Here is a 21,502-nt window from a genome sequence, read left to right as displayed (position 1 = left end):
GATAAGAAAGACGTGATTTATCCATGCAATGGAATATTATAACCATAAATGTGAAGTTTTAATACATGCTACAACATAGATAAATCTTGAAAACATTATGCTAAATGAAATGTCAGTCACGAAGGACCACATAGTTATAATTCCATTTGTAGGAAATGTTGAGAACGGACAAATCCATAGAGAGAGAGAAAGATTCATGGTTGCCTAAGGCTGGGACCATTGGAGAGAAATGGGGGAATGGCTGCTTTAAGGTGTAGGTTTTCTTGTTGGGGCGATGAAAATGTTCTAAGTTTGGTTGTGGTGGTGACTGTACAAATTTGTGAACGCACCCATAGAACTGCAAAAAAAAAAAAAAAAGTAAAGAAAAAGATAATAGCAACCATCGCAATAACTGAAAAGGTTGTATTTGATAAATCCCATGGCTGTGTCCTTGAATTTGTCACAAGTCCAAACTCCTATCACTAATGGTAGCTGGGAGTTGAATCTTGAAAGGATTGTGAACTTCAGATTAAAAAAAAGAAAATTGAACTCAGTATCTGATGCAGAAAAAGATGAACTTCTCTGCCTGCAAAGGAGCTGTACTTGTAAAGCACAGCCTCCCTGAACAAAGCCAGAGGTGATCTTACATGTTTTGGGAAGCCCCGCGTTCAGGGATTGGAGGTATTTCAGAAGCAGAAGCATCCAGCTCCCTATGAACTGACTTCCAGCAGTGTTAGTGTGGTCTCTAAGGCAGCTGGAGACCCGGGTAACTTCTGAAGCTTGGTCACCCGAGCGAGACACTTGCTGATTGGCTGATGTCTTGAAGCGTGGAGCTGCCAATGATTGGCTGACTTTCAGAAGCTAGGGGCTGTCATTGATTTACTAACTTTCAGATGCATAGTTACCGGAGTGAAGCTGTTGTTGACTGGCTGATTTTCAGAAGCACAGCCACTGGAGTGAAGCAGTCACTGATTGGCTGATTTTCAGAGCTTGTGTTTTGATGTGAAATTATCTCTAAATAATGGTAGTTACTTGCTCACGACTCGAAACTTGAGCCAAGAGAAGTCCTTTTTTGAATAGGAATACGTACTTTTAATTTCTAGTCCTTTCTTTTGGTCTTCCCTCAGCTAAACCTGCTGGAGGATCTATAGGTATTATCCAGATCTTTTTATTTGCAGAGGTAGGATATTTCAACTAGAGTTACCATTTAAGCGATTTAAGCTCCAATCACCTTGGCGGAAAAATTGTTCTAGTATTTTTGTAATTGATTGCAAAAAGATGGATACGGGGCACGTAAGGCATCCTGACAAGTCAATACGGGACGCAAAACAAAATCGAAATATGTCCTGCATAAGTGAAACTTCTGATAACCCTAACAATTAAGTATTTCCCCCATTTTACACACGAAAAGACTGAGTCTCGGTGCGTTAGGTTTCTCATAAGGACAGGTCGAGCCAGGATCTGAACAGAAAGGGCAGGGATCCTCTGAGAACCTATGAGCCCCTGACGCCCATGCCCTGCGCACGAGTGTGAGCACACTGCTAACCTGAGGTCGGCTAGGAATCGGCAGGATGTTTGAAGGGAGGGTGCGCAACTGATTAGCAGCAGGGAAGGAAAGAGAAGCGAGGCACCGGACTGGGACATCTGGAAGACCGGGAGGAGAACCCGGGTAGTGCTTTAGGTTCTCGCGGCGCCCCGGGACCTGGCTGCTACAGCGGAAGGCTTCGCTGGAGGCCGAAGCCGGCAGAGTGGGGCGGGACGCGGTAAGGCCCCGCCCCCGGGCGCGTCCGTGTGCGTGGCTGGGGGCGCAGCAGAGTCCCACTCCATGATGCGGGATCTGAGGACAGGGCAGAGCCCTGGCGTGGAAGTCCTCACCGTAGGGACCGGCATTCCCAACGTCCCGCCGGGCCGCCTCGCAGCTTAAGGAGGGCGCGGCCCTGCGGCGGTGCGCCCACCCTCATCCCAGCGGGTGCCGACGCCCCCATCCACGCTCTGTGCGCGCCTCCGGCCCCGCCCCCGCCTCGACGTGCCCCCCGCGCGCCGCGCCCCCCGCCCACCCGGCACGCCCAGCCGCCCCGCCCGGCAGCCGCGGGCCTGGAGCTGCCCCGCGGGCCTGAGCGACCCTCGCAGCCGCAGCGTCCTCCTCCGCCGCCATGGACGTGTATCCCCCGCACCGGCTGGGGCTACTCCGCGGGCGGTTCCCCGGCGGCCCCGGCCGCGGGTCGCCCTCCGTCAGGTACGCGGGCCGATGCCGCAGAGGGGAGGCCGGGCTGGGGGTTGCGGACTGTTGGGGTCTGGCGACGCCTCCCGCCGCAGGGCGTGGTCCGACATGGCTTCCTTGCAGATGGTTTTCCCTAAACGGCTGCCAGAGAAACGTTTCCCCAGGAACTGCGCCGTGTGTAGCGGCTCCCACAATGGCTCCCTGTAGACGACTCCACAGCGTCTCCTCTATAGAGACCCCCTACTATGACATCTCCGCCTCCGTAGGTTTCTCCCAGAAAAGATTTCCCTGTGGAGAACCTCCGCAATGGGTTCTCTATGCGTAACTCATTTGCCTTCCCCTTGGAATATTTCCCCCAGAAAAGGTTATCTGTGGAGACCCCCCCCCCACACAGTATTCCCCTGGATATAACCCCCAATTAGGTTCCCCCAGAAACGACTTCCATATAAATCTCTCATACAGTAGGTCTTCTCTAGAGCCTTTCCCTTGACAGCCGCGTCCCTAAAGAGTGCCCCCCTCCCGCCCCCTGCATATACACACGCTGACAGCATCTTCCTTATTGCGCATTCCCCCACCTCCCCATGCCCCAGACTGCATCGCGACGCTCTCTCATTCCACAATAGGGAGCTCAGGTTGGGGGAAGGTGGAGGTCATTAGGCTCGCAGGAGAGAAAACTAACCGGACAAATAGGAAAAAGAGGCCAGAACTCCCGAAATTAGCGGACCCCAACCCCTGAGGAGTTGGCAGACCCCAAGCCCCTGAGGTTAGAGACCGAGCCTCTGGGTGCTTCGGGATGGAGATATTGGGGAGGGTCCCCGCCCCCTTTCGTTAAAGGAAGATCCATTTCCGATTTCTGCTCCCAGTGCCTTTGGGGCTGACCTTGATAGTCTGGGCATTGTTTGCGATGGAGCTGTTATGGGGCCGCCCGCAGAGAACGGAGATTGGAATGAAGGAGCATTTGCGGCCGAGATCGTTGAGAGGGAAGAAAGGAGAGAGAGCGGAATGGGCTTTGGGACTGCTAAACTGTCATTAAACCAGAAGAGCGATTTTTTGTTTTCCTTTTTCTGTATTTTAGCAGTTTAGCAAAGAAAATATGTTCCCTTGAAAGGAAGCTGTTAACTTATATGTTAAAATGGCTTTTCTTGTATTCTTGTTACGGTACTTAAAGCATTGTATTTTTAACTTTTTGCTCGCCAATCTGTTTTGTTTTTGTTTTGTTTTAACAAGAACAAATTCACGGAGAGCAAGAACTAAATCTTAGAATCCTGTATCTCTCTTACTTCCTGGCATTCCTTCCCCCACCCCAGCAACTAATGCACATTTGTTGAGTGAATAAAGAATGGAGGAGGTAGGGCTCGATACCCATTTGCATTTGGGAGTCCTAATTTGCTTCAAATTTGGCAGGTGACATTGTTGGAACTCCTGCTCTGCCCTTCAGTGGAATTCCTTGTGTTCCAAGTGTTTAGCTGCTTATGGTAACCATCTCCAATCTGTCCTAACATTTCTGGCAGCCACTTTCACTGTTAGAAAATATTTGAACTCTGTACAGAATAGAAACTGTGGAGGATACTTTTTTTTTTTTTTTAAGTAGGCTCCATTCCGAACAGTGGGCTTGAACTAGTGACCCTGAGATCAAGAGTTGCATGCTCTACCTGCTAAACTAGACAGACACTCCTGCACAGAATACTTTAGAATTTAAAGCAGCCATCCATTAAATCTAAGCTCTGTGTAGACATGGGGTTGATCCTAGATCATCTTCAGCTTAGGAATCTTGAGTCTTTGAAACTTTTAGGAGAAAAAAGCTTCTCAGTGAGGGGCGCCTGGGTGGCTCAGTCAGTTGATCGACCGACTTCAGCTCAGGTCATGATCTCGCGGTTCGTGAGTTCAAGCCCCGAGTCGGGCTCTGTGCTGACAGCTCAGAGCCTGGAGCCTGTTTCGGATTCTGTGTCTCCCTCTCTCTCTCTCTCTGACCCTCCCTGTTCATGCTCTGTCTCTCTCTGTCTCAAAAATAAATAAACGTTAAAAAAAAAAAAAAGCTTCTCAGTGAAATCCATCTCTAACTGCTGCCTTTCTTGTTTCTAGGAGCATGACAGTGCACAGCATTTTTTTAAATTAGTATTTTTATGTTAGATTAATGTTGTTAATCATAAACTCTGAATCTTAAGTGGTTTGAGTGAAACTTGTTAGTCCTCAGACAAAGGATAGTGCAAGGAACTGCAAGGCCTGGCTGTTCTATATACCTTTGGTAAAAGAAATTTAGTCAAGGTTCCCCTCCTTTATCCTACCTCCACAGAACTGAACATGCTTTTCTTACTCATTTAAGCCTTTTCCTGACTTTGGGCACTGAATGGCAGGTATGGGCTTAGCACTTTCCTGTCACCCATATTTGGCTGCTTTGCTGCACTCTGACTCCTGACTGATGAGAGAGGCAGGCCTAACTGGTGAAGTCACATTCCTAAAGACCCATAGATAGTACTTTGCAAGTGTGTGGTTCTCTTCTAGCAATGGAGTTCATTTTCACAGATGGAGAATAGAGATCAGGAGTTAAAATGATACTTAGAACTAGAAGCTTCTTTATCAGGATATGGTAGTCATCATTGTTGCCCATCAACTATTTTTGGCTTCCACCTCCTGGGCATGTGCTGCAATTATACTTGCTTGCCCCCTTGAAGTTGGGTATGGCCTTATGAGTTGTCTTTGATGAGTGAAGTGTGCTCAGAAATGGCAAAGCTTCTGGTGTGTAATTTGCCACTATCTTTCCCTATCTTATGGTGACTGTTAGTGCTTCAGCTGGTGGCTTGTCCATTAGTCTGGTACCCCAGAGCAAACCTCCAGGTAACCTATGTTTGACATGTAGAGCAAGTAGTAAACCTTCATTGTTTGAAGCCACTGAGATTTTGGAGTTATTACCAAGCAACCATCTTGACTTGTACTAAGGAACCAGTGGAAATAGCTGAAATATGCTTTCCTCTTTCAAAAATCTTTTTCTGCAGGGGCGCCTGGGTGGCGCAGTCGGTTGAGCGTCCGACTTCAGCCAGGTCACGATCTCACGGTCTGTGAGTTCGAGCCCCACGTCGGGCTCTGGGCTGATGGCTCAGAGCCTGGAGCCTGTTTCCAATTCTGTGTCTCCCTCTCTCTCTGCCCCTCCCCCGTTCATGCTCTGTCTCTCTCTGTCCCAAAAATAAATAAACGTTAAAAAAAAAAAAAAAAAAAATCTTTTTCTGCAGAGGGACCTGATCCTGCTCAGGACTTGTTTATTAGTTTAAATTTTACTGGTCTTTATACACATATCACCTGTGCTAGGTGTTGTGGATTCAGACAAGGCAGGCCCTGCCCTCAAAGAGCTCCTTTATAAGTGGAAAGAGAAATAGCAAAAATCATAATAAAGAGTGTTGAGAAGAAAAAGGGCTGAAGGAACAATAATGTTGGAAGGCATAGTCGGTTTTGAGCTCAACTGTTGGAAGGATGAGGTTGCCATTACCTATACTGGAAACACTGGAATTAGAGCAGGTTTGTAGAGAAAATAGAGTTCAGTTTTGGCTTTATTCATTTTGAGTTGCCTAATAGATATCCAGATGGAGACATTAGATCTGGAGTTGAGGAGAAAGACTGGGACTGGAACTACCATGCTGATGACTCCCACATTTTTATTTTATCTATGAGACTGGGTAGAGATCCAGGGAGTAAATGTAGATAGAGAAGAAGACCAACATCCAAGCCCTGGGATATTCCATATAGGAAAGACAGTGTAGAAATGGTTTCCAGTTTGGAAACCATAATGGACAGTGGGTTCCTACTTTTGAGATAGGAAAAAAATACAGGACAATCATGGAAAGTCAAATGACGGATACTGTGGATGAGCTGGTGAGACTAAGAATAGATTATTAGATTTGTTAACATGGAGGTCATCTGTGACCTTGACAAGAACAGGTTTGGTGCAGCGGGTTTAAGAAAAAATGGGAGAAGAACTGAAGACAGTGAGTATAGATAGCCATAATGATGTTGTTTCAAGGATTGAAGAGCAGAGCCCTATGGGTATGGCTATGACAGACAGCAAAATAATAGGGTGTGGCTATAAGGGCAGAGTAATAGGGCTGTGGTTGGAAGAGTGGAAGTGTTAGAGTTCTTTTTGGTTTTAGGTGGGCAGACATTATAATCCATCTGAAAATGTTTGAAGTTGATTAGTAATGATGGCGTACAGAGAGGCAAATTGGTGATTAAAGAGAGAGAAGGGAAAATTGCAGGGGTGAAGTCCTTGAGCAGGTGAGAGGGAATAGGGTCTAGGACATAAATGGATACATTGGTCTCAGACTAGATAGGTACATGGACAGTTCATCTTTGGTGAGTGTATGGACCCAAATGCTGGTGGGTTGGTGATTGAGAAGCTAAAAATCTTTAGGGAATGTAGAGAACTGAATGACCCAGAGGTTTGTAGGTATTTATAACAAGAAGGGATAGTGGAAGAAGGGATAACGGGTAGTTATTGTTGGATGACATGGAGAATCAGCCAAAATAAAATATAGCAAAAAGTTTAATTAATTAATTTTCTCAAAACCAGAAGACATGAGTTTCCAGATTAAAAGGACTCACCATTAGTCCAGCACAACTAATTTAAAAATATCCATGCCAAGGTAGAACATCATGAAATTTTTGAGCACTATAAAGACAAATCACATAGATAGGGTCAGGAATCATAGTATTGTAGCAAAATTGGAAACTAGAAGCTAATGGAGAAGCAGTGCCTTCTGAAGGAAAATGGATTCCTACCTAGAATTCTGTATCCAGGCATACTCTCAGGCAGATGAAGGATGAAGACATTTCATACATGCAAATTCTCAAAGTTTGACCTTCCATGCACCCTTTATTAAGAAGCCACTGGCAGGGGGCACCTGGGTGGCTCAGTCAGTTGAGCATCCAAGTCGATTTCAGCTCAGGTCATGATCCCACAGTCGTGGGATTGAGCCCCGCGTTGAGTTCTGCACTGAGCGTGGAGCCTACTGGGGATTCTCTCCCCCTCATTCTGCCCCTCTCCACCCTTCATGCACACGTAGGTGCGCTGTCTCTCTCTTAAAACAAACAAACAAACAAACACTGGAAGATGTGCTCTAGCAAAGCAGTCTGATTAAGGGGTTCCTGTTCTGGGGATCCTCTATAAGGGACTCATAGGAAGGGCTTTCTTTGTTACCTCTGGAAATTACCAAAGGGCTGGGACCATTTTGTATTACCATTTCCCACATTGCTTACCCTGGTACTTATATCAGTGTCTGGCACATAGACAGCATTCACTAAATATGAATTGCTGTTGTAAGCTATTGTGAGATATTGCTTGCATGAATTATTTATTGAATGAATAGAGAGTAATTACAGTTGAAGCTGTGGGCTATGTTAAATTTCAGGAGTGTTCAGAGAATGAAGAATCATATGTGAGCTAGATGGTGAGAAGTGGTTCACCATAGTGATGCTGTATACAGTGCACTTTAGTAAAGTCTCACAGAAACAAGTTACTTCTTCAGGTGATACATAGTGGCCAGTGGCCAATACACATGGTACTCTTGTAGTTTACAGATCTACAGAAGGAATAATTACTATTGTACACATAATCCTGCCTTAAGGAAACTCAGAATGCAAAGCAAGGCTATGACTTTGTATATCTGAAAATGCAAAGCTTTACCTCCTATACTTAGATGCTGGCCAGGGAGGCTTGGTGTGGTGTCTATAGAAGCAAAGATGGTTGTCTTATTTCTGGCCCAGAGGTAGAGGTCTGAGTATCTGTCTTTTTACTTGTGTCTAGGATGACTGTGTACTGAGGACTCTTATTTAGTGAATACTGTGGCATTAATAGTGCACAGTATCTTGATAATGTTTCCTAACTCTTGGGTTGTCTATGATGTTCTGATTTTTAGAGAAGGGAGTGAATGAGATGCAGATGCCCTCCAGAGTTACACAGCTTAAATTATTGTTGTTTTTGCCCTGAAAGTTTAAAGAAAAAGAACAGAAAAAGCAGAGTCTGCAGCTGGGGTGTTTAAAAATTTTATATGTGGGTGTCTCAGTCGGTTAAGCATCCGACTCTTGATTTTGGCTCAGGTCATGTTTTCACGGTTTATGGGATCTAGGCCTGAGTTGGGCTCTGTGCTGGGAATGTGGAGCCTGCTTGGGATTCTGTCTCTCTCTCTGCCCCTCCCCTGCTCATTCTCTCTCTCTCTCTCTCTCTCTCTCTCTCTCTCTCTCTCTCTCTGTTCCTCCCCACCCCGGAAATAAATAAATATTGGGTGGCTCAGTTGGTTAAGTGTCCAACTTTGGCTTAGGTCATGATCTCATAGTTTGTGAGTTCGAGCCCTGCATTGGGCTCTGTGCTGACAGCTCAGCGCCTGGAGCCTGCTTCGGATTCTGTGTCTCCCTCTCTCTCTGCCCCTCCCCTACTCACACTCTTTTTCTCTTTCTCTCTCAAAAATAAACATTAAAAAAAAAATTTTTTTTAATAAATACTAAAAAAAGTTTTATCTGTGATTTTGAGCCCCGGTTTGAGGAAAAGTCAGCTCACTTGGTATGTTTTTTATTTTCAACTTCTTATTTTGAAATGATTTTAGATTTATAGATGAGTTGCAGATATGGTAGAGTGTTCCTATATAGCCCTTATCCAGCTTACTCTGATGTTAACATCTTATGTATAACCATTTTCATTTATCAAAATCCTGGTATAGTGCTTTAGTTTACTAAGTAACTTTTGTTTACTTGGCTTTTAGTATTCCAGACTATTTATTTGAGTTTCCCCAGTTTTCCCACTAATGTCTTTTTTCTACTCCAAGATCCAAAGATCCCACATTGCATTTAGATTTGGCATGCATTTAATAGTCAAAGAAGTGAGGGAAAATAATTGTGGATGCTTTCTGAATGAAGACTTGTGAAACTGACTTTACAAAGAGCAGATTGTGTGAGGAAATGCTCAGAGAAAGCCAGAGAAGAGGAAGAAAATGGAAAATAAGATGTTGTTCCACTAGAGTATCATGAGAACAGACTTCCAGATAACATTTTCCATGTGTGGTAGGTAGCATTTTATGAAGTCCTTGAATTTAGTTTGTGGAGTATTTTGTACACCCTAGTTTATGAAATATGTATAGACATGAATTGCAAATGGGCACCAGTTTTAACCATTTTAGATAATGTGGCCTATCAGGAACTATGTTTGCTAGCTGGTCAAAGATGCTTAACAATAATGACTTAACTTGGGGGGTTATTTTTTCTTAAAAAAGATGTTTGTCTAAGGAGTGTAGGCTAGTCCTGGTATAAAGTCATCAGGGAGGGAACCAGGCCTCTTCTGTGTATTTTGGTATTTTTAGCAAGTGGATTCCATGGCTTCATGGTCACAAAATCGCTGGAAGAACTCCAGCTATCATGTCTGTCAGGCAAGGGGAAAGAGAAAGGACAGCTCTCCTAGTTAAGTTGATTCTTTCTTTTCAGAGAGTTTCCCCAGAAGCTTCCACATGATAGCTTCTGCATGTCTCATTGGTCAGCCCTAGAAGCAGAGGAACTGCACCATTGCTTGCCCCAAATAAAATTGGGGTACTGTGAGTGAAAAAGAAGGGGAGAATGGATATGGATGAGGTGACTGTCTCTCCCTCAGTGAGGTAGCATCCTGGAATGAAAGTTACATTACTTAGGATTACTAACAGCTTTGGTGAGCTGCACCAAAGTGCTGGGAGAAAATGAAGGTCATTTAAATAGTTGATGATGCCAGTGCATTTCTCGTTCATATCTTATGTGTGTATCTCAGTTTATCAGTGTGTAAATCACTTTGAGTTTATATCACTTATAGTCAGTGGTTAATCATGTTTTGACCATGACAGTGGTAATGTTGGCTTTGCTTTTTCCATTGTAAGTTATTGCTACAGCAAAGATACCAGTAGGAAATGACGTTTCTTGCGTTGCTACACATCCTGTCTTCTTGCCTTTCTTCCAAGTCTCAAGTTTTTTGTTGTTGTTTTATTCTGTGTTTTTTTTTTAAGTTTATTTATTTATAATGTTTATTTATTGGCGGGGGGGAAGGGCAGAGAGAGAGGGAGACAGAATCCAAAGCAGCCTCCACGCTCTGAGCTGTCAGCACAGAGCCTGATGTGGGGCTTGAACCCACAAATCGTGAGATCATGACCTGAGCCGAAGTCAGACGCTTAACCGACTGAGCCACCCAGGCACCCATAAGTTTATTTTTTTAGTAATCTCTACACCCAACGTGGGGCTCAAACTCAAGACTCCTAGATCAGGAGTCATGTGCTGCACTACTGAGCCAGCCAGGTGCCCCCTCAAGTCTCTAGTTTTGCAAGGGGAGTAAATAATTGCCACTTTAACTCAGAGCCAAGTTTCTTAAACCCTGGAAGTCCTACAATAGCTTCTTTTGGGGCACCTGGGTGGCTCAGTCGGTTAAGCATCTGACTTCGGCTCAGGTCATGATTTCCTGATTCATGGGTTCATGGGTTCATGGGTTCAGGCCTGCGTCTGGCTGTGCTGACAGCTAGCTCAGAGTCTGGATCCTGTCTTCAGATTCTGGGTCTCCTCTCTCTGTCCCTCCCGTGTGCACACTCTCGCTCTCTCTCGCTCTCTCTCTCAAAAATAAATAAAACATTAAAAAAAATGTGAAGAATTAATGAGTTGGGATAAAAGCTGTAAGTATTGAAAAGAGATAAAATTGCTATGATTTACTATTTGGAAAACTATGGTAATAGGTAAAACTATTAGAACTAATAAGAGTTTATCAAATTGTTTGAAAAAGGTAATGGACTCAAGATCACATTCAAAATGGGAACAAAAGCTGTAAAATATCTAGGAGTCAACCTAATAAGGAATGTGTAAAACTTATATAAATAAAAATATAAAACTTGACAGAAGTACGTAAAACAGGAGAGGAATGAATGGAGAGATATATCATGTTCCTGAGTGGGGAGCTCAGTGCTGACCAGATTGTATGATCACAATATAAATTCTTAGTGGGAATTTTTCTGGAACTTGACAAGCTGATTTTATAATTCATCGTAAAGAGAAAATGTTTAATAAAAGCCATAGACTCTTTGAAACAATGATAGAAGGACGTGCACTGTCAGATAAAAATATCAGATAAAAATAATCTATTAACAAAGTTCAAGTAATAACATAAAACTCTGATTATTGTTTTAAATGTACTATTTCTGTGAGAATAGGTAAATAGATCAAATAAAGATTGAAAATGTGGATCCAGCTTTATATAATAATTTATCATACACTAAAAGTGTCATTCTAGATCAGAGGACTAAAAGGAATAATATGTAGTCTTGGGACAATCATTTATATTTTGGAGGAAAAATACAGTTATATTCCTGCTTCACAAAAGTAAAAAAGCAAATTTCATAGGAATAAAGAGATAAATGTTTAAAATACACACACAAATAAAATGGAAAAATTGGCATTTTATTATTTTTTTAAATAATAGTGAGTGGGGAAGACACAAAAGGAAGACATAAAACTCCTAAGCCTAAAAGTAGAGTTAGGCAGATTTAGTTCTGTAAAACTTGACAGCTCCTGTGTGAAAGATACCATAAACAAAGTCTAGAAGTTTAGAGAAAATACTTGCAACATATGACCAAAACACAATTTTTAAAATATGATGGAATATATAAATTATTCAGACCCCCCATGACTAAACAGAAAATGGGTAATGAACAAGAATGGGCATTCACAGGGGTGACTGGGTGGCTCAGCTGGTTGATTGAGCATCTGATTTAGGCTCTGGTCATGATCTCAAGGTTCTTGAGTTCGAGCCCACATTGAACTCTCTACTGTCAGCACAGAGCCTGCTTTGGATCCTCTTTCGCTCTCTGCCCCTCCCCCACACGTGCACACTCTGTCTCAAAAATAAACCTAAAAAAAAAAGTAGGCATTCATGGAAAAAGAAATATAGATGATCAGTAAAACATTTGACAGCCTCTCTAGTGATTAGGGAAAAATGTAAATTATGATAATAACTCTAACTATTAACATTAATTGAAAAGTGATAACACATGGTTTAGAAAGTTGTGGGGAACAGGTATTCCGGTATATGTAGGTGACTCCTTTTAGAAAACAATTTGGCAAGATCTATCAAAATTTTAAATGCGGATACCTCAACTTGCCAGTGCTACTTTTTAGGTCTCTACCTTGCAGAAACTTTTGTACTTATGCCAAAGATGGATATAGTTATTCTTTTTTTTAAATTTTTTTTTCAATGTTTATTTATTTTTGGGACAGAGAGAGACAGAGCATGAACGGGGGAGGGGTAGAGAGAGAGGGAGACACAGAATCGGAAGCAGGCTCCAGGCTCCGAGCCATCAGCCCAGAGCCTGACGCAGGGCTCGAACTCACGGACTGCAAGATCATGATCTGGCTGAAGTCGGACGCTTAACCGACTGCGCCACCCAGGCGCCCCGGATATAGTTATTCTTTGAAGCATTGTTGCTATTGCAAAAATAACAAATGTCCTGAATGTTCATAGTGGCTAAAAAAAAGAATACAGTACAGCACTTTTAAAAATGCAGTTGAGGGGCGCCTGGGTGGCTCAGTTGGTTGAGCGTCCAACTTCAGCTCAGGTCACGATCTCGCAGTCCGCGAGTTCGAGCCCCGTGTCGGGCTCTGGGCTGATGGCTCAGAGTCTGGAGCCTGCTTCCGATTCTGTGTCTCCCTCTCTCTCTGCCCCTCCCCCGTTCATGCTCTGTCTCTCTCTGTCTCAAAAATAAATAAAACGTTAAAAAAAATTAAAAAAATGCAGTTGAGTTCTATGTACTAACTTGGAAAGATCTTAATGTATAATGTTAAGTGAAAAAAGCATGTTGCAGAGCAGTTACATATCTCATGATTATGATTTCATGTAAAAACAGTCCACCTCTGAAAAAAGCCTCACCCAAACTATGTTACTGAGAGATTCACACCAAATTGTTCACAGCAGTTTTCTATTATAAGGTGAATCAGATTGGTGTGAGGATTCACTTTGTAAAACAATCCAAACACAAAGCATACAGAATATAAGGACAGTATATTCATTAATTGTTTAATTTTGAAAATAAAAAAGTTAACATAACTTATGGAGAAAAAATGGGCAAAAACAAAATTTTCAGGTTTTTTTCCCTTCACTTCCAGGGACCCAGGATAATGAAATATAAACAGGAAAATATACCTGGCCATGTATATGGTAACTTGTAAAAGCAGTGACCAGTGAATTAACTGTTACATATAAACCGAAGATGGGAAAAATAGATGACTTTAGAATTCAGAATTACTGTTTTGTGGCAAACTTTATTGTCAGGAAATCACTGAGGGGTAGCAGAAAGGAAAAGTTCAGACTTAGGGTATCTGATGGTGGCTCACGTTCTGGGGTTGCAAATCTTTACTCAGCCTTGTGATTTTGGGTAAACTGCTTCTGTTTGGGTCTTGGCTTCTTCACTTTGTCAACTATCATGTCTAGATTTTGAGTCTGAATCCAAGGAAAGTTAGAAATAAAGTATAGCATACAAGTGGCATATTTGACATAAACCTCATTATGTTTTTGACATAACCTTTGACATAACACATTTGACATAAACCTCAGCATCTGCTGAGACTACAAGTATTCTAAAAGAGGAACTTTGTAAAGTAGTGGTGACCACAGGCCATCTACCCAGGATGTGCCAGCTGTGCTCAGGTAGACCTAAAAGCTAGAGGGCAGTGCTCTTGCCGGACTTGGTATATGTTTGAAAGTTTCTATTAAAAAAAAGACTGGTGGATATACAGCAAGGTCAGTGGTGAATTCTGGGGGTGAGGAACAATGACAATTTTAGTTACTTTTGTAATATTCCATTTTTTTTCATCAAAAAAAAGATAATACGTATTTTACATGTGGTACTAAGGTAGATAAAAGCAAGTATACCAAAATGTTAATAATAGAGACTAACTCTGGGTGCTGGGAATCGGGTGATTGTGGTTTTCTCTATACTTAACTGGGTTTTTTTTTAATAGGTAAGTATTTCAATAAGTGACAAGTTTAATGGTTTAGTGACAAATAATAGGCTATGTTCTGGTTAAAAATTAAATTTGGGAAGCAGGAAAATGTGTGGAGGAAAGAACAATTTAGTTTTACTCATTTGACAAGAAAAGAGATACTAATTAGGAAAATGTCTTACTCTGGGAAAAGGAAGGTCTTTCTACATTTTATATGCTTCCACTTTATTTGGCCAAGCTACTTGTGGAAAAGAAATGCTTTTTGCTCCTGTTCTCAGTATTGTCTTGGCTTTCCACAGCAGTAGTTGGGGAGCTGTTTGTTTCCTGGTCACATGACCTATTCATGCTTTTTGTCACTGGCTCGTTGTTAGTTTGAAAATCAAAGAGCTCTTGGTACCCTTGGCAGTCAGTCGACTGCTGTTCATTTGGGTTAGGAAATGGGCCTGGAAGCCCACCAACTTGATGAAATTGGTGTAGAGAATGATTGCAAGATTGGTCTTGTATTAAATATGAAAAGGTGGGGGAGAGGCAGATAATTTCCCAAGGAAAGAAGCTTTCTTACCTTTAATCTTGATTATCTTGCAGTTTCTGTTGTGCTACTTCTAAAAGCCCTAAAGTTACTCCGTGTGACCCTCTTACCTCCATCCCCAGATTTTTATTAAGAAAATGTTCAAATAATACAGTAAAGGTAAAAGAGTAGTAGTACAGTGAATACTTGATATACCCACCACTTTGAGTCAATAATTTTTAACATTTTGCCATGTATGTTATCTTTATTTTTCTTTTCTTTTCCTCATTCTTGTTGTCTGTTAAACCCTTTTCAAGTGAGTTATAGACATCATGACACTTCTAAGTACTTTCTCATATATCTGCTTTAAAAAAAAGGGGGGGGGACATTCTAGGTATAACCACAATAACATCTCACCTAAAAAAATTAATAGTAATTCCTTACTACCATCAAATTTTCTCAGATGTCTCATGGCTCTTTCTCTGTGTTTGTTTTTGTTTTTAATGAAATTAAGGTTTTTACATTAGATTATTATTATTTAATCTCTCACATTAGAAGCATTCTCCCTCTCTGTTCTTTTTGTTTTACATGACATTGAGTTTTTTTTAACCTAAGTTAAAAAAAATTTTTTTTAATGTTTCTATTTATTTTGAGAGAGAGAGAGACAGACAGACAGTGAGTGGGGGAGGGGCAGAAAGAGAGAGAGAGAGAGAGAGACAGAGACAGAGACAGAGAGAGACAGAGACACAGAACCCGAAGCAGGCTCTAGGCTCTGAGCTGTCAGCACAGAGCCCAACGTGGGGCTTGAACTTGAGAGCTGTGAGATCATGACCTGAGCTGAAGTCAGTCACTTAACTGACTGAGCCACCCAGGCACCCCCAATTTTTTTTAATTGTGGTAAAATAACTATAACAAAATTTACCATCTTAACCATCTTTAAATGTACAATTTAGCAACATTAAGTAATTCATATTGTTGTGCTATAATCCCACTATTCACCCACAGAATTGTTTTCATCTTATAAAGCTCTATACCTGTTAAACAGTAACCCCACCTCTTTCCCCCAGCTCAACACTACCACTCTACTTTATGTCTCTATAAATTTGAATATAGTAAGTATATCTCATAAATGGAATCGTGATATTTGTCTTTTTATGGATGGCTTATTTTTCATTATTATAATGTCCTCAAGGTTCATCCATGTTTTAGCAAGTCTCAGAATTTCCTTCCTTTTAAGATTGAATAATATTCCACTGTATGTATATAGCAGAGTTTGTTTATTCATCTATTGATAGATATTTGCTTCTACCTTTCGACTGTAGTAAATAATGTTGCTCTGAACATGGGTATACAAATATTTCTTCAAATCCTTGTTTTCATTTTTTTTTTCTATATATTCCCAGAAGTGAAATTGCTGGATTACAGGGTAATTCTATTTTTCATTTTTCCCTCCCCCTGCCCCTCAATTTTTAATTTTTGAGGAATTGCCATATCATTTTCCATGGCGACTACACTGTTTTAGGTTCCCACCAACAATGCCCAAAGGTTCCAGTTTCCCCACCATCCTTGCTTGTTGTTTTCTTTTTAATAGTAACTATCCTAATTTGTGTGGGAATGGTATCTCTTTGTGGTTTTGATCTGCATTTCCTTTATGATTAGTGATGTTGAGCTTCTTTTCATGTGCTTATTGGCCATTTGTGTATCTTCTTTGGAGAAATGTATATTCAAGTCTTTTGCCCATTTTGAATGTTTTTGTTGTTTTTTTTGCATGTGTATGGTTGAATTGTAGGAGTGCTTTATATGTAAGAGGCTAATATCCGGAATTATATATATAGCTTAACAATATGAAGTCTTCCAGTGTATGAGCATGGATGTATTTCCGTTATTGGTGTCTTCTGTAATTTCCTTCGGAATTATATATTCTGGATATTAACCTTTTATCAGATACGTGATTTGCAAATATCTCCTCCCATTCTGCGGGCTTGCCTTTTCACTCTGTTGATTGTATCCTTTGATGAACATAGTTTTTAATTTTGATAAAATCTAATTTACATATTTTTTATTTTGTTGTGTGTACTTTTGGTGTCATAGCAATAAATTGTTGCCAAATCCAGTTTCATGAAGTTTTTCCCATATGTTTTCTTCTAAAAGTTTTATAGTTTCAGGTTAACATTTAGGTCTTTTTTTCTGTTTTGAGTTAAATTTTATTTATGATGTAAGGTAATGGTCCAGATTCATTCTTTTGCATGTGGATATACAGTGTCTCCAAAGCCATTTATTGAAAAAATTGTCCTTTCTCAGTGCATGGTCTTAGTACCCTTGTGAAAAATCATTTGACCATGAGGATATTATAGTGAGTGAAATAAGCCAGTCACAAAAGGAGTTTATTTTTGAGTTCTCTGTTCTATTCCATTGTCAATATGTCTATCTTGATGCCAGTACCACACTGTTTTGATTACCATAGCTTTGTAGTTACTTTTGTAATTGGGAATTGTGTCTTTCGGCTTTGTCCATTTCAATATGCTTTTGACTATTCTGGGTCCCTTGAATTTTAGGATAGATTTTTCCATTTCTACAAAAAGCATCATTAGGGTTTTGATAGGGATTATGCTGAATCTGTAGATCACTTTCTGTAGTATTGACAGTGTAACAATAAGAAGTCTTCCAGTGCATGAACATGGATGTATTTCCATTATTGGTATCTTCTTTAATTTCCTTCAGAAATGTATGGATGATCCAGTTTCTCTGAATCCTTCCCAGCGTTTTCCTATTGTCACTGTTTGTTATTTTAGCTTTTCTAGTAGATACATAGTAATATCTCATTGTGGTTTTAATTTGAATTTCCCTAATAGATAATGATGCAGAACATGTTTTCAGGTGTTTATCTGCCATCTCTGTATCCTCTTTGAGGAAATGTTTCTTCATACCTTTTGCCCATTTTCTAATTGGATTTTAATTTTTTTACTGTTGGAGTGTTCTTTATGTATTCTACTTTGTCAGATATGCGATATGCAAATACATTCTGCCAATCTGTACTTTGTCTTATTCTCTCAACAGGGTCTTTCACAAAGCAAAAGTTTACAATTTTCATGAAGTCAAATTTATTGATTTTTTTTTCTTTCATGCATTATACTTTTGGTATCAAGTCTAAGAATTTCATCAGATTTTAAGTTCTGAATATTTTCTACTGTTACCTTCTAAATATTTTATAATTTCACATTTAAAATTTTAAATCTGTGATTTATCTTGAGTTAATTTTTGTGTAAGGTACAAAATTTAGGTTGAGGTTCGTGTTTTTGTCCGTGGATATCCATTTGCTTTAACACCATTTATTGAAAAGACTATCCTTCTTCCATTGAATTGCTTTTGAACCTTTATCAAATAAAGTTAACTGGCTCTGTTGTGTAGGGCAATTTCTGGCAACTCTGTTCTGTTCCATTGATCCTGTCTCTCTCTTAGTACCACTCAGTCTTGATTACTTTAGCTATGTAGTAACTCTTAATATCAGAGTGATTCCTCTCCCTATTTTTTCTTCTTCAAAATTTTTTTAGCTATTCTAGTTCCTTTGCCTCTCTGTGTAAGTTTTGGATTGATCTTGTCTGCATCTACAGAAAAGCTTGCTAGGATTTTGAAGGAATTGTGTTAAACCTATACATTAATTTAGAGAGAATTGACATTTATACTATCTTGAGTCTTCCAATCCATGAACACAGTGTCTCTCCATTTACTTAGATCCTCTTTGGTTTCCTTTATTACTGTTTTGTAGTTTTTAACACGTAAATCCTATACATGTTTTGTTAAATTTATATTTTGGTCACATTGTATTTTTAATTTTGGTTTCCATGTCTTTGTTGCTTCAATATAGAAATAGAGTTCATTTGGGCTTTTATTGTAAACTAGTGCAGAAAATGATTTTTCTGCATCATTGTGTGGTTTTTTTCTTCTTTAGCCTGTTAATATGATTGACTGATTTATCAGTAATGAACCAGCCTTGTATCCCTAGGATAAACCCCTCTTGGTCATGGTGTATAACTCTTTTTATATGTTGTTGAATTCTAATTACTAATCATTTATTAAAGGTTTTTACAGCTATATTCATGATGATATTGGTCTGTAGCTCTCTTTTTTGGCAGTACTGTCTCTGGTTTTGATGTTAGGTGGTATATGTGAACATCTTGATAGAAGACAGTGATAATGACCGCTAAGTCATGGAATGGATGAGTTGAGGAGTGTAAACATCAGAAAGAATCCAGAGGGTGGAGGAAAGCATTCAGGGAAGAGAAGTAGTGTTGTTTGGCTGAATATGGTTGCTTGGGTGAGTATAGGACATGCAGTGGAGCAGATTCAGCAACGAGTGGGAATGAAATCTAATTGTCCTAGATGGAACGCTTAGTGTTGGTTTGTGGAGGATCTTAGTTAATAATGAGGTAAGGCTGGGAATATGCCGACTGTAGGGAAAAATTTAATGGGAGTGTTAGGGAATGAATAGTAGAGGCACATCCTGAACCTGGGGGTGACAGGGAGAGACCTAGTGGAAGGATCAGTTTGATCCTTGATCACGTGATCAGTCTTGAACAGAATCAGTCTTGAGCACCTTTTTCTGGGACTACTAGGAAGGAGGAGAGGTTGGTATGGAGAGCATGGAGTCCTTAGAAGTGATATTAATGTCTGGGAGTGCCTCTTCTTATACTTTGGGAGGAGGGGATATCCCTAAGTCCACGGGAATAGACTTGCACAGAAACGGGAACAAGTACCCTTTGCTAACATTCTCTTTGGGGGTAGTTGTGATGGTGACTCAGAGCTTCATTTAGGTCCTTAAACCAATTTTTTGGTTTTAATTGTTTTTCATTTTTGTTTTTGGCAAACGATGAGGACCACAGTTAGGGCAGATCAGTGTGGTAACTCTTCTTTGATAATCCTCAAAAATGAGAAGTCATTGGAGGGCCCTTGGTTAGCTGCTGAGTCCCAGTCCAGCGTTGGCTCCATCCTCTGGTGAGCCACAGAGCCATGGACTCTCCAGTTTGTAATCAACAGTTCAGATTTAGGCTTCAGACACATTCTGCATAATCTCTTCCAGAAAACAGAAGAGAAGGGAGTACTTCCCAGGTCATGTCACAGTTCTGATACCAAAACCAGGCAAGGGCCAGTTTCCATCCCTTTCCTTTTCCTCTTGCCTTCATGCGCTGGCACTCAGGAGCTTGTTTCTGTTCTTGTTGCAGCTGCAGCCGACTCCGCCAGGTTCAGAGCATCTTGACCCAGAGCAGCAAGTCTCAACCCGATGGGATCCTCTGCATCCTAGGTCAGTGCTTTTAACAAGCTGGGGCAACTGGGCTTCTGTTCAAGGAAGATATTAATAATAGTGTCATTGTGAGATAAGCTTGGGTTAGTGTCCTTCTTCCAGCTCTTGTTCCCTTGAAATCTGTTGCTGTTTTAATGAGGTCAGGTGAGATATCAGTGGGATAAGGACCCACAACCATGAGGCAGGCACTTTGTGCAGGTTATCTCATTTCCCCTCACAGCAACCTTAAAAGGGAGCAGTGTAGTCCCCTTTTTTATAGAGGGGGATACTGAGACTCAAGGAGATGGAACAGACTTGCCCAGGACCATAGAGTAGCAGAATTGGACACTTATTTGTTCTCTAAGTTTTTTTTATTATGAAAATGCATCATATAATTTAAAAATTAAGACAATCCTCAAATGAAAATGAACTGAGCTTCCCAACCAACCAGATACCCAGCTTCACTCCCCAGAGATAACATTGTCAATTGTATCTTTTTTTAACACAAATGGAAACATTTTGTTTATACTGTAATTAACCTAATTTTTAAATTTTCACTTGACAATATATTTTGGAGATTTTTCTATATCAGATTGATCTTCTTTGTCTCATTTTCACTTATATCCATTGAGTCATGGGATTGGAATTGTTAGGTCTGGTGGTTTGTCCATCTACCACCGCAGTTTCTTTCCTAGAAGCAAACTGCCATTAGTTTGTTGTTTGTCTCTCCTCATATATTCTGTGCATAATTTTGTATTTTCACTTAACAGCACTTGCCTTAGCCTTATGAGAAGTAGTGTGCAGAGTAGTTAAAAACATGCACTCTGGAGCCAGGTAGATTTGGGGTTTGAATCCTGGCTCCACTACTAAGCCCAGAGGTTGGCAAGTCTCTATAAAGACACACTTGTGGTGGACCTGGAATTCCTGCCAGAGGTTTCAAATGCTTAAACAACATTCATTGGATCGCCTCTCTAGCTGCAGCCCTCAAAAGGGTGGGGGCTGTCTTTGCCATGAATTTACCTATGAATAAAACCACCTGTTTGTTACTGTATTTATGCTCTTATTTCATTTGGCTTCTGTGTCTCTCCCTTTGACATACCATCCCATCAAAGTTTTGTTTGTTTAGCACTTATGTGCTTTCTGGCACTATAAGGTACTCTAGACTTATTTTGTGTATTTCCTCCTCCAGTCCTAGAATCAGCCATTTCTCCAGGGAGCACTGGGGTTCCTTTTATTGGAGAATGGTATTAGAAACCAAGATCTGGGCTTTGGATACACTCTCATTACTAGATGTCACTGCTGCTAAGCCCTGGCAGCTGACAGAGTAACAAGATACATATGTGTACATTAAATGCAAATGTTATGTACCCATATTAAACTAAACATGAATTCATATTAATGTCTCCAGCCTAACCAATTACCACATAGATTTTTCTAGCTTCCCCCTTTTGTTTACCTGTAAACTCCTACTTCATCAGTGAGAAACTTGGCACCCATTATCCACCATCAGTTTACTTAATTCTAGTGTACATATTCAGCAACA

General features: G+C 40.7%; 1 protein-coding gene across 3 annotated transcripts in view; it reads left to right on the top strand.

The window, feature by feature from the left end:
- Positions 1 to 1,655: 1,655 nt before the first annotated feature.
- DNAAF9 (dynein axonemal assembly factor 9) overlaps positions 1,656 to 21,502 on the top strand; it is a 131,339-nt gene continuing 111,492 nt past the window's right edge. For 2 of the 3 annotated variants that reach the window (XM_047852348.1, XM_047852349.1), the window contains exons 1-2: positions 1,656 to 2,215; positions 19,901 to 19,980. In XM_047852348.1, coding sequence (XP_047708304.1) covers positions 2,133 to 2,215; positions 19,901 to 19,980 — 163 coding nt within the window. In that variant the 5' untranslated portion in view covers positions 1,656 to 2,132. The remainder of the gene's footprint in view (positions 2,216 to 19,900; positions 19,981 to 21,502) is intronic. The other variant, XM_047852346.1, reaches the window with a different exon arrangement.

Source organism: Prionailurus viverrinus, chromosome A3 (genome assembly GCF_022837055.1).
Source record: "Prionailurus viverrinus isolate Anna chromosome A3, UM_Priviv_1.0, whole genome shotgun sequence".
Taxonomy (NCBI): Eukaryota; Metazoa; Chordata; class Mammalia; order Carnivora; family Felidae; genus Prionailurus; species Prionailurus viverrinus.
The sequence above is the reverse complement of the archived record's forward strand: the minus strand, read 5'-3'. Positions and strand labels throughout refer to the sequence as shown.